Below are 12528 nucleotides of genomic sequence, written 5' to 3'. Positions count from 1 at the left end.
TGGACATAGGAATATTTACCATCCTGTTATGTAGTTACATATGCATATACACTTCCCTGCCATATAATATACCTTATAATCCAAATCATTTTTTTTTATTTATGCCTTATTTGATAAAAACAAATGAACCAATGTTTTATAAATTTATTATTTAGTATTTCTTATGTAAATATGATGATAATTTTATTATTTTTACTACCTTACCACGAATTCTATTACCTCATAAACTACATAGGAAAGTTAAGTTATTAGTGACTTTTATATGTCATTTAGATTCCAATAGATGTTACTAGAATCTCCTAACCTTTTTCTAAAGGGATGGTTTTTTTTAATTTTTTTTTTTGCCACTTGGATATAATAGATGGACAGATATAATGGACCTAATAGTGACAATAATTTAGGATACCAATTATTAGAAGGCATATTAGTAGCCAGATAATTAAGATACTTGCAGCGCCGAATACCCTACGTCCACAAGGTTGCTAGTTTAAGCTTTGTTCTGCCTCTCATACTCCAGGATCTCCGGCAAATTATCAATCTTGATCTCCTGCACGTGATTTCCCGAAAACTGGATATAGTCGTGAGTCGGTTCGTCGGCTGAACGCTTGCGTACTAAAAATTTACAAATAATTTCAATATTAATAGTCAGTAGAAATCAGATATTTATGTAAAACCACGAATGCTACAACAGTTGTTCACTTGTGTCGAAGCAATAATGGGATAAGGAAAATTTGAAATTTGCTTGTATGCAGTGGTTTTTTTTTAAGTGCAGTTCGGTACAACAGCACTGTGCTGCGAGATGTTTCACGGTATATTCGTATTCGGTATATGTAGCGGTAGTGTCGCGGTGCAGTGTCGCTACTCACTGGCGTCGTCGCGGTGCAGGCGGTACACGGGGCGGCCGGCGCAGCGCGCGGCGAGCTCGGCGGCGGCGCGGTACAGTGTACAGTGTCGCGGTAGTGTCGCGGTGCAGTGTCGCTACTCACTGGCGTCGTCGCGGTGCAGGCGGTACACGGGGCGGCCGGCGCAGCGCGCGGCGAGCTCGGCGGCGGCGCGGTACAGTGTACAGTGTCGCGGTGCAGTGTCGCTACTCACTGGCGTCGTCGCGGTGCAGGCGGTACACGGGGCGGCCGGCGCAGCGCGCGGCGAGCTCGGCGGCGGCGCGGTACAGTGTACAGTGTCGCGGTAGTGTCGCGGTGCAGTGTCGCTACTCACTGGCGTCGTCGCGGTGCAGGCGGTACACGGGGCGGCCGGCGCAGCGCGCGGCGAGCTCGGCGGCGGCGCGGTACAGTGTACAGTGTCGCGGTGCAGTGTCGCTACTCACTGGCGTCGTCGCGGTGCAGGCGGTACACGGGGCGGCCGGCGCAGCGCGCGGCGAGCTCGGCGGCGGCGCGGTACAGTGTACAGTGTCGCGGTAGTGTCGCGGTGCAGTGTCGCTACTCACTGGCGTCGTCGCGGTGCAGGCGGTACACGGGGCGGCCGGCGCAGCGCGCGGCGAGCTCGGCGGCGGCGCGGTACAGTGTACAGTGTCGCGGTGCAGTGTCGCTACTCACTGGCGTCGTCGCGGTGCAGGCGGTACACGGGGCGGCCGGCGCAGCGCGCGGCGAGCTCGGCGGCGGCGCGGTACAGTGTACAGTGTCGCGGTAGTGTCGCGGTGCAGTGTCGCTACTCACTGGCGTCGTCGCGGTGCAGGCGGTACACGGGGCGGCCGGCGCAGCGCGCGGCGAGCTCGGCGGCGGCGCGGTACAGTGTACAGTGTACAGTGTCGCGGTAGTGTCGCGGTGCAGTAACGCTACTCACTTTTTTTTTATATTTATCGGGAGGGCAAATGACTCTACTCCAACTGATGGTAAGTGGTAGTAGAGTCCAAACGCGACGACGGCCAGTACAGCCGGAAAAAACGTTTTGCACTAGCCGCCTTCGCCTTGCCGGCCCGCAAGATACCTCTTCACGCCTCGTTTGAAGGAACCCGGGTTTTAAGAGGAGGGGAACACGTGAGCTGGTAAGGAATTCCATTTTTTGGAAGTGCGACAAAGAAAGGAGTTGCCAAATTTCTTTGTTCGCGATGTAATTGATGTCACAGTTAGGCGGTGACATCGAGAACCAGCTCGCGTGGACTTAAGAAGGAATGGGGAAGTAGGAATTAGAGAGAATAATTCCTCAGAGCACTCGCCGTGATACAGTCGATAGAAAGCGCTCAGTGCTGCTATCTCACGACGCAACTGTAAAGGTTCAATGGTGTTTGTGACCTTTACGTCGCCAATAATGCGTACGGCTCGTCGCTGCAACCGGTCCAAGGCCTCCAGTAGGTACTTAGCGGAGCCATCCCAAAGGTACGAGCAATATTCCACGCAAGACCGTAATTGTGTTTTGTACAGCAGGCACAGTTGTTGTGGCGTGAAAAAACGCCGCACCTTGTTCAGAACTCCGAGTTTCCGTGAAGCTGTTTTTATAACAGCCTCGATGTAATCCCTTGGACTAAGGTCGCAGCGAACGTCAATCCCCAGCATGGCGATTTTGCTTTGTATTACCAGCGGAGTACCACAGAGAGTGGGAAGAGGGGAAAATGCTGACTTTTTCGCTGTGAGAGCGCATACCTGTGTTTTCTTGGCATTAAACTCAACAAGATTATCAGAGCCCCATTTGGCGATGAGCTCTAATGTCCTATCGCGTTCAATGACAAGATCCTTCCGCCTCTCCTCAATTTCCGCCCGCCCAGCCACTGCGCGTCCGTGGTATCCACCATGCACTGTACTATCGTTTGCATACCAATGTATGTTCCCAAGAGAGAGCATATCATTAATATGCAAAAGAAAGAGTGTCGGAGATAGCACAGATCCCTGGGGGACCCCAGCATTCACTACATAGAATTGTGAAGCGCAACCATCAACTAAAACACGAAGGCTACGCTTGTGTAGGAAGCTGGCAATCCAGGTGCATAGCTGAGCAGGCAGACCATATGCCGGCAGCTTGGAGAGAAGACTTCTGTGCCAGACCCTGTCGAAAGCCTTGGAGATATCGAGGCTGACAGCCAACGATTCTCCATGCTTGTCGATAGCTTCACCCCAGAGGTGTGTTACGTACGCTAGAAGATCACCTGTGGACCGTTTTGGTCGAAACCCGTACTGACGATCATTAATCAGACAGTGATCTTCTAGGTAATGGATCAGTTGGTTGTTTAAAATCCGTTCCATCACCTTACAAAGTACTGAGGTTATAGCTATTGGCCGATAATTTGCCGGGTCAGACCGATCCCCTTTTTTGGGAACCGCTTGCACATTAGCTCTTCTCCAAGCCTCCGGCACACTTCCCGAAGAGAGAGAAAGTTGGAACAGGCGCGTTAACACAGGAGACAGCTCCGCTGCGCACTTCTTCAGCACTATGGCTGGTATTCCATCGGGACCGCTAGCTTTCCGTACATCAAGTGATTGCAGCTCCGCACGCACATCACGTTGCCTGATTTTGATGTCAGGCATCGTATGGCCACATGAAGGTATTGTAGGTGGCAGCGCACTACAATCATCGATGACGGAATTATCGGCAAAGAGTTTAGCCAGGAGATCAGCTTGCTCTTACGGACTGTGAGCTAGCGATCCGTCCGGATTTCTGAGCGGTGGCAGCGAAGGTTGGCAGAAATTGTTTTGCACAGACTTGGTCAGACGCCAGAAGCTACAGGAGCCCCTAGGATGCGAAACAAGGTATACCTAGCATGCAAACCAATCTGTACAATGCGCTGTGCATCCGCTCTCATGTATGCCTTTCTACAGGACTTGGAATTTTTATTGTAGTTTGCTTTCAGTGAGTCAATGTTAGATGCCCCTCTAATGCAGCCGTTGATCCACTTGCGATATGCCGCCTGCTTAGATGATACAGCATCGGTACATTCACGAGTGAACCAACGGTTACGCGTACCTCTACTGACGAGATCTGAGTTAGGAATGTAGTATTCCATTCCCAACATGATCTCGTCAGCAACAGTGGCACTAGCTGTTGGGTCATTCCCACTGAATCAACGTTCCTTCCAAGGGACCGACGCATAGTAATCGCGCATACCGTCCCAATCTGCCGACTTATAGTGCCAAACGCGACGTTTGCATACCGCTAGTGGTGGCAGCTTGGCCTGTGGCACGCTGGTATAAGGCTGTGATCCGAAGAGCCAAGAGGAGCCTGAACCACAACCTGATATTCCACCGGGTGAGAAGTCAGCAGAAGGTCCAGTAGAGAAGGTGCTTGCCCATCAATGTCTGGGATCCTGGTAGGCTGATCAACCAATTGGGTCAAGTCATGTGTGAGAGCAAACGCATGAGCAGTCCTTCCAGCATGGTCAGTTTTGAAGGATTTCAACCATGATTCGTGGTGAGCATTAAAATCCCCCAAAAACACCAATTCCGCGTTAGGAAATTGCTCTTGCGCAGCATCTGCCACCCGACTAAGATGGTCAAATAATCGGCTTGTCTCCAAGTCACCATTGTGGGATCTGTAGAGGCACACGTAGACTCGACTCTGACGACCCAGGTCCACACGTACCACCAACATGGAGAAGGAGGGGTCCTCCAAGCAGCGCAGTCGGTGACAGCAAACATCCGTCCTGACGAACAAGCATACTCCGGCTTTCGCTTTGAAGGATTCTTCAAGCGTGTAGCCGGGATAATTAAGGTAGCTGGTATCGGCAGGACGGAGTATTTGTGTCTCCGTGAGAAACAACATTGCTGGCCGTGCTGTCTCGAGATGGTGGTGGACAGCGTTGAAGTTAGCGTGGAGTCCACGGATGTTAGAGAACTCGAACTCAAACAGCGAGGGTATGGTGGGGGTGTGCACCGCTGTACGACCGTTATTTCTGTTTTGTTGCGCTACCATTTGGGAAAAAAAGAATGGAAAAGAGACGTGAAGCGAGCGACGTATTGCCACGATAGAGATGGGCAAAGTGTGGAGGCGTGTTTCCCCTAGTGATTGCCAAAAGAAAAAATACACTGACCCGCCGGACGGAAGGGCCCCTGACCCCTCCCGGAAGTGGCCGCCGGGACCCCACCTTCCGGTCACCAACCGGCACGACGGTCCACCCCGAGATTATGCGTGGCCTGGTGGGGCAGCCTAGCGAGCTGGTTGGGCACGCTCGGGCCCCTGTACTATGCCACGGGCGGCCAGCGGAACAGCCGTTTCTTCGGGTCTCCCTGTCCGGCAGGTCAATACAGTTTCCCCCGGCATTGGTTCAACAGCCGTCTCCATTCGACCAACATCCATCGCGGCAATACTCGCTCGGGAACTGGCTGTACGCTGGCTGACCTCGAAACGCGGCTACAAGCCACTTCACGAGTTTTTCACCATGCGTACGGTGGTAACAAGCCAGGCGGATGTTTGACATCCTACCACCAGATGAGCAGATGGCCTCTCAGATATCCCTTAGTCGCCTCTTACGACACCCATGGGAACGAAAGGGGCAGTGAAATGTATTCTTTCTCCGTCACTGCACTGGCTTCGTCGCGGTGCAGGCGGTACACGGGGCGGCCGGCGCAGCGCGCGGCGAGCTCGGCGGCGGCTCGGTACAGTGTTCAGTGTCGCGGTAGTGTCGCGGTGCAGTGTCGCTACTCACTGGCGTCGTCGCGGTGCAGGCGGTACACGGGGCGGCCGGCGCAGCGCGCGGCGAGCTCGGCGGCGGCGCGGTACAGTGTACAGTGTCGCGGTAGTGTCGCGGTGCAGTGTCGCTACTCACTGGCGTCGTCGCGGTGCAGGCGGTACACGGGGCGGCCGGCGCAGCGCGCGGCGAGCTCGGCGGCGGCGCGGTACAGTGTACAGTGTCGCGGTAGTGTCGCGGTGCAGTGTCGCTACTCACTGGCGTCGTCGCGGTGCAGGCGGTACACGGGGCGGCCGGCGCAGCGCGCGGCGAGCTCGGCGGCGGCGCGGTACAGTGTAGTGTCGAGGTAGTGTCGCGGTGCAGTGTCGCTACTCACTGGCGTCGTCGCGGTGCAGGCGGTACACGGGGCGCCGGCGCAGCGCGCGGCGAGCTCGGCGGCGGCGCGGTACAGTGTACAGTGTCGCGGTAGTGTCGCGGTGCAGTGTCGCTACTCACTGGCGTCGTCGCGGTGCAGGCGGTACACGGGGCGGCCGGCGCAGCGCGCGGCGAGCTCGGCGGCGGCGCGGTACAGTGTACAGTGTCGCGGTGCAGTGTCGCTACTCACTGGCGTCGTCGCGGTGCAGGCGGTACACGGGGCGGCCGGCGCAGCGCGCGGCGAGCTCGGCGGCGGCGCGGTACAGTGTACAGTGTCGCGGTAGTGTCGCGGTGCAGTGTCGCTACTCACTGGCGTCGTCGCGGTGCAGGCGGTACACGGGGCGGCCGGCGCAGCGCGCGGCGAGCTCGGCGGCGGCGCGGTACAGTGTACAGTGTCGCGGTAGTGTCGCGGTGCAGTGTCGCTACTCACTGGCGTCGTCGCGGTGCAGGCGGTACACGGGGCGGCCGGCGCAGCGCGCGGCGAGCTCGGCGGCGGCGCGGTACAGTGTACAGTGTCGCGGTGCAGTGTCGCTACTCACTGGCGTCGTCGCGGTGCAGGCGGGACACGGGGCGGCCGGCGCAGCGCGCGGCGAGCTCGGCGGCGGCGCGGTACAGTGTACAGTGTCGCGGTAGTGTCGCGGTGCAGTGTCGCTACTCACTGGCGTCGTCGCGGTGCAGGCGGTACACGGGGCGGCCGGCGCAGCGCGCGGCGAGCTCGGCGGCGGCGCGGTACAGTGTACAGTGTCGCGGTAGTGTCGCGGTGCAGTGTCGCTACTCACTGGCGTCGTCGCGGTGCAGGCGGTACACGGGGCGGCCGGCGCAGCGCGCGGCGAGCTCGGCGGCGGCGCGGCGCAGCTCGGTGAGCGCGGGCAGCGCGGCGCGCAGCTCGCTGCGCACGAGGGACACGTCGAACTGCGCGCCGTTTTGCAGGCCCGAGATGAACAGCTGCGGAGTCAGCACCAGCTCCGGCTCCAGCTCCATGACGAAGCAGCGCTCGTCGTCGATTATGCCTAGACAGGAAGAACAGAGTCGAAACATCGTTTGTTATTTATTTTTTATTTTAAGAAAGCTTACAACTATCACATGTGTAACTATAAAACAATAAACAAATTTTAGCACTGGCAGTGCAAAAATTGCTTGTTGCTGCAAAAGTTTCCATAATGTGTAATCAAAAATGTAATCGATGAGTTATTATTTGTTTGAAATCTGAATTAGTGACAATGCTGAAAAGTTTTTGTGCGTAAAAACGTGCGTGCGGCCTTCCAATAATTAATCGTTGATATTTAACTATTAATGTCTAGTTCATAAAGTCAAAAATCAAATATTTTTATTCGACACAGAAGTTACTTAAAGTTATTGATTGCCAAAAAATCTACCCCCGGGTCGGAAAAAACAACACAGATCCGAGCAAAACCGGTGAAAAAAACATAAGGCTGCAGGATCTGAAAACCCCTGAATTCAATACGATACAATACGATATCTCCCACGTAGTTCACTATCCTACTTTGAGAATGACTTCAGTGATAGAAATCGGGCAGGACATCATCATGATTTATATATAACATAGTAACATTTTCAAAGTTTATGTTGAGGCACGCATCGTACTGACCAGTGGTGTTATCGGAGAAGTCGTGTATGAAGTTGACGCGGTGGCCGTTGTTGACGACGGAGATCTTCTCGACGGTGTCCCCGATGTCGAACTCCTCGTGCAGCGCGTCCTCCAGCTGGTCGGCGCTCGAGCGCTCCGTGTTGATCACCTGGATGTCGTCGGTAGACCACTGTAGCGGCAGCGAGCGGAAACCAGCTTCGATTGTCTGATTGATTTTTTTTCTTAAATAATCAAAATGTTACCAACAATATATGATATATATGTTGGTGACATTTTTCTTTGGCTTAGATTCAAAACTGAATAAGATTTTGTGATACAAATATTATTGTATTGAGACTAATATTATAAATGCGAAAGAAGAAGAAGTCACTACTAAAAAGGATATAGGGGTCCCTCTCACACCTTTTTTTTAAAGCTGGAAAAACGCGTTACTCGTTTCCCCCACGGTAACAGTGGGGGGTAACATCAGAATACCCACTAAAAAACCAGCGATACCCTTTCCGTCTTAACGAGGAGCGCCACGGGATCGCTTTCGCATGCTACCGTGACACTCTGACGGCCGTCAGAGGGGTTCCTTACAGCTGTGCAACGCTTTTTATTAAATATATGTATGTAATCATTTATAAATAATCATATAGATTAGTAATTTAATATTAATGGAAATAATTTTATTTTTTATAATAAATGTCCATAGTAAATAAAATATTTAATATATTTAATATTAATAATAAATAAAGGCATAATAAACATCGCAATAATTTATAAATAAGCTACATTCTCTCTTATACAATGTGCAACAGTCGACGAGTCTCATTACATTATGTAACAATAAAAAGTAGTTTTTACCTCTGAATGTATAGAATATTTTAAATGTATAAATAATTCTATTGAAATGTTTGCAATATAGTATTTCATTGAAATATTTTGTAAGAGATTAATTTCAGCCCTCAGCTTCACCCATGAGGTCCCCCTCATGGGTGGAATAGTTACGCAATACATTCTTCTTTTTTCTTATGTTGAATTAACCTATCCAATCTTGAAAAAAAACAAAATAAATTTATACCTGCTTGTCATTATTCGGAATTGGTACGGAGCAGTAGCCCTGGAAGCGACGGATGGTAGTAGGCTTCAACATATCCTGGCACAGTAAGAGACCACCGGTGAAACCCAGCAGAGCGAGCACAGTTGCAGTCAGCGATAGGCACATGACTCCATTGGATGAACGCTTCGGCCATTCGTGACTTGGATGTATATCAATTTTATCCTACATCAAAGCAGTGCCATTAAAAATAAAGCTTTATATATGGTGTTCAAAATATCAAGGAGACTATGCATCTTATCTCGAAAACTTTTAAATATTGTTTTAGAAACTATTTATTAGTAATAATAATAATAATAATAATGTCCTCTAGACCGATTTCGGCCACGGCGGCCAATCTCAAAAGAGATTAGCCAACTACGCAGGAGATATTATAGTACACAAGTGTGTGCGCAAACACAGGTGCACTCTCTATTCCCTAATTCTCATAATCCGATGGGACGGCAATCGGACACGACCGGAAAGAGTTCAGGCGCAGGACCAACGGCTTTACGTGCTTTCCGAAGCACGGGAGTGTACACACTTCCAACTTCCAGACTCCGGGCTGCTACTGAGAATTTTCTGACATAAAAACCCAATAACTTTTTATTGACCCGACCTGGGAATTGAACCCAGGACCTCCGGGTCTGCGGTCTTATATCAAGCCACTAGACCAACGAGGCAGTTGTCGTATTTATTAATAGTGCATAGCTCACGTCACAATCGAAAATCAAGTTAAATGGGATAAAAAGGCCAAAATATGTTAATTATGTCATATTTAAGCTAAGTAATAAATATACATAACACACAATCATTCGTATTTATGATATTAGTGCGATTATATTAACTTTAAGAAAATCTATATAATAGCCGCTATTTATGAAAAAAAATTACAACCCTTCTAATCTAATTAAACTATAAATAAGGATAAAACTAAACAATTTAATAAAAAAATTTTAAAACCCTACCTTTAAAAGTAAAAACTAAAAAGTAATAGGTAACAAAAAATATTAAATTAAGACTTATAAAACAAAATTACAACAGAGTTAATAAATGCAAACTAAAGCCAAAAAGTATTTAATATTATTATGTAATAATAAATTAACGAAAAAAACCTAAAACAATCAAACAAAACAACGACAACATAAACTTGAACGAAACGCGAATCTTATGTGTGGCAGAAGGTCACTCTACTCCGGAAATCTTGACATCGCGATTCAGAAATTGACTTGCTTAGCACACCGCCATCTATGGGCTAATGACCGCAACATATATTATAACGTAGACAGAGAAACTAATAGATGCAATGTCGACTTCCTTCTCACTTACACAAGAAAGAGAACGATTATTACGTTACAAATGGGTTAGGCAGAGATAGAATTATCAAATCTTTTGTTCCTTATCGCTTAACCAGTTTTGGTGTTTGTTTCGCTACCTAAGTAGCGAAACAAACTTGACCGTTGGTGTGTTTTTTGTTTTTTGTTTGTTGTTTGTTTGGTGTTTGAAAAGACTGAGAAACAATCCTTATACCATATCGAAGGTTATACAATGGTGCATTGTCGTTTTATTTCATGTTAAATTGATAGCAAGAAGAAAGTTGCCGGCGTGTGTTTTTACGCGTAAGTACGACGATTTTGTCCCTAAATATAGTTTCTCAGTGATGTTTATTTATGCCATAGCATGACGGAACCGTATAATGCATTAAAATCCTGAAAATAATAGGATTTTCCAGTTTTTATCATTCATAACCTATAATTATTTATCATATAAGTGTTTCAGCGTCAGCTAAAGAAAATGTCCCGATTTTTGATAAAAAATATCGACTCGTAGACAATGCAAACAAATAAATATGGAGTCCAATAATAACCTAAACTGCTTCGTTATATGTAAATATGTTAATTTTATTTATTCGTTCTCTTTTTTATAATTTCCTAACGACAACATTTAACATTCTTCATGAATTTATAATATTATTACATTCCGAGTCAAGAGCTTAACATAGAAATATATGTGGCAACAATTCTTTATTAATAATTTAATTGAGTGTTTTAGATTTCAACATCTGAGAATGCTAATCCAGTACCATATAAAGATACTGAAGTACTATCGATAACGGAAACAAAAACAAACAATGCAACGGTTTTTGGGTGTAGTTGGAAAACAAAAATATATTTTTATTGAAAAAAAAAGTGTAACAATTATTTAAAAGTAAAATTTAATAACCTCATTTTGTTTTAATTAAATCCTGAAAATTATTTATCTCCCAAAACAGGGAATGTAGTTACTATGGCAACATTATAAGCACACATTAACAAACTATCTCTGACTCAATCGCGGTTTCACGGCCCCTTGGTCTATTTGTTTGTCTGTCTACCTATTATAACAACAAAAATACGTATTTATATTATAGGTACGTAAACTTTAACTTTTAATAGATATAATCGATTTTAATGAAACAATGTCTAAAAGTCTCGACATACTTCTACTTTATAACAATTTAATTATTTCATTTGTAATTATTAGCCGTTTTAAAAATTACCCCGAATAAGCAGACCAGACAGACAAAATAAAAAAATTATTTATTAATAGATTATTATGTTTCTTGCAACTAGCCATAATAACTTTAAAAGAAGCTGTTTAAAATCACAGACAGACACTACAATTTTATTTATTTGTATAGATGTATACTTATAGATTTACAGACCAGCAGCTTAAATGGGCGGGTCACTACAATAATAATATATAATGCGGAATTTAACCGCAGTTATTATTAAAATAATGTATATCAAGTTTTTCATTGGTGTACTGCTAATGCGATTAATAATATATTAATTGACAATCGATATTTTACTTATTATTTCTTCAGGATATACGCAATTGGTAGCTGTAAATGGAAGTCGTTGAAAGTATTGATTTTACTCTCGACGATGAAAATAATATGACGAAGGTGAAAATATGAGAAGCCTTCTAATGCATTTAAGTAAATAATAAAACTAAATTTTTAACTTAAAGAAACAGTAACAATGAGGATTGGTGTTCCAAAAAATTATTAATAAAAAATAATTAATACGCACCTCGTTGATTGGTTTTTCAACTAGAGGAGCATCAGTTATTATGGGCGTTTTCTTGATAATAGCACTTGGTTTAGGTAAAACAGTCATGGTTGATGATTTACAATATATTTATTAAGTCTGAGAATTCAATGGAAAATATTCCAGAAAAATTTGTGCAGATATGCCGGATTAATTCTATTGTATTGATCGTTAGCAAATCAAAACAGTGTTGACTGCTACTTTCTGTAAGGTGAATGATTGCCAGCAATAAAATCAGAATCATACTTAGCACAATTAACAGTATAGTAACGGTATATTAGTTATTATTATCTAATATAAAATATTATTTAGTCATAATATTTCTTTTTTTCTCATTAAAAGTTTTCGAGATGATGATGATGACGAGTCTCACAAGTCACCGAACATAGGCTCACGGACGCAAAAAAAACGAAATTATTAGTTTGTCTTAGGTTAGGTTAGGTAAGGTTAGGTTAGGTTTAGTTATAATTTGTTTTAAAGGTTGTTTCTGAGAAAAAAACTATATTTTTTATTTTTTTTATAGAATAGGAAGGCGGACGAGAATGTGGGCCACCTGATGGTAGGTCACCAAACGCCCTTAGACATTGGCATTGTAAGAAATGTTAACCATCGCTTACATCACCAATGCGCCACCAACCTTGGGAACTAAGATGTTATGTCCCTTGTGCCTGTAATTACACTGGCTCGCTCACCCTTCAAACCGGAACACAACAATCTAAAGTACTGCTGTTTTGCGGTAGAATATCTGATGAGTGGTTGGTAC

General features: G+C 46.4%; 1 protein-coding gene across 3 annotated transcripts; it reads right to left on the bottom strand.

Moving 5' to 3' along the window:
• Nucleotides 1-305: 305 nt before the first annotated feature.
• On the bottom strand, nt 306-11956 carry LOC126781236 (uncharacterized). Of its 3 annotated transcripts, none has more exons than XM_050506126.1 (5): nt 11748-11956; nt 8659-8859; nt 7596-7800; nt 6766-6996; nt 306-612 (listed from the first exon to the last, which is right to left on the bottom strand). In XM_050506126.1, the coding sequence occupies exons 1-5, from the start codon at nt 11832-11834 to the stop codon at nt 488-490; spliced, it is 849 nt and encodes a 282-aa protein (XP_050362083.1). In that variant the 5' UTR covers nt 11835-11956; the 3' UTR covers nt 306-487. The 3 variants fall into 3 exon arrangements, with proteins under 3 accessions (XP_050362083.1, XP_050362084.1, XP_050362085.1); XM_050506127.1 differs by having other exon boundaries at nt 7596-7764; XM_050506128.1 differs by having other exon boundaries at nt 7596-7743.
• Between the last annotated feature and the right edge of the window lie 572 nt (nt 11957-12528).

The sequence above is a fragment of the Nymphalis io genome, chromosome 3 (genome assembly GCF_905147045.1).
Source record: "Nymphalis io chromosome 3, ilAglIoxx1.1, whole genome shotgun sequence".
Lineage (NCBI taxonomy): Eukaryota > Metazoa > Arthropoda > Insecta > Lepidoptera > Nymphalidae > Nymphalis > Nymphalis io.
The sequence above is the reverse complement of the archived record's forward strand: the minus strand, read 5'-3'. Positions and strand labels throughout refer to the sequence as shown.

Coding starts and splice junctions, on each gene's coding strand:
- LOC126781236 (XM_050506126.1), bottom strand. CDS start 11,834: ATGACTGTTTTACCTAAACCAAGTGCTATTATCAAGAAAACGCCCATA. Junction 6,997..7,595: donor CTTCTCCGATAACACCACTG/GTCAGTACGATG, acceptor CTTCCTGTCTAG/GCATAATCGACGACGAGCGC. Junction 613..6,765: donor CCTGCACCGCGACGACGCCA/GTGAGTAGCGAC, acceptor GTAAATTTTTAG/TACGCAAGCGTTCAGCCGAC.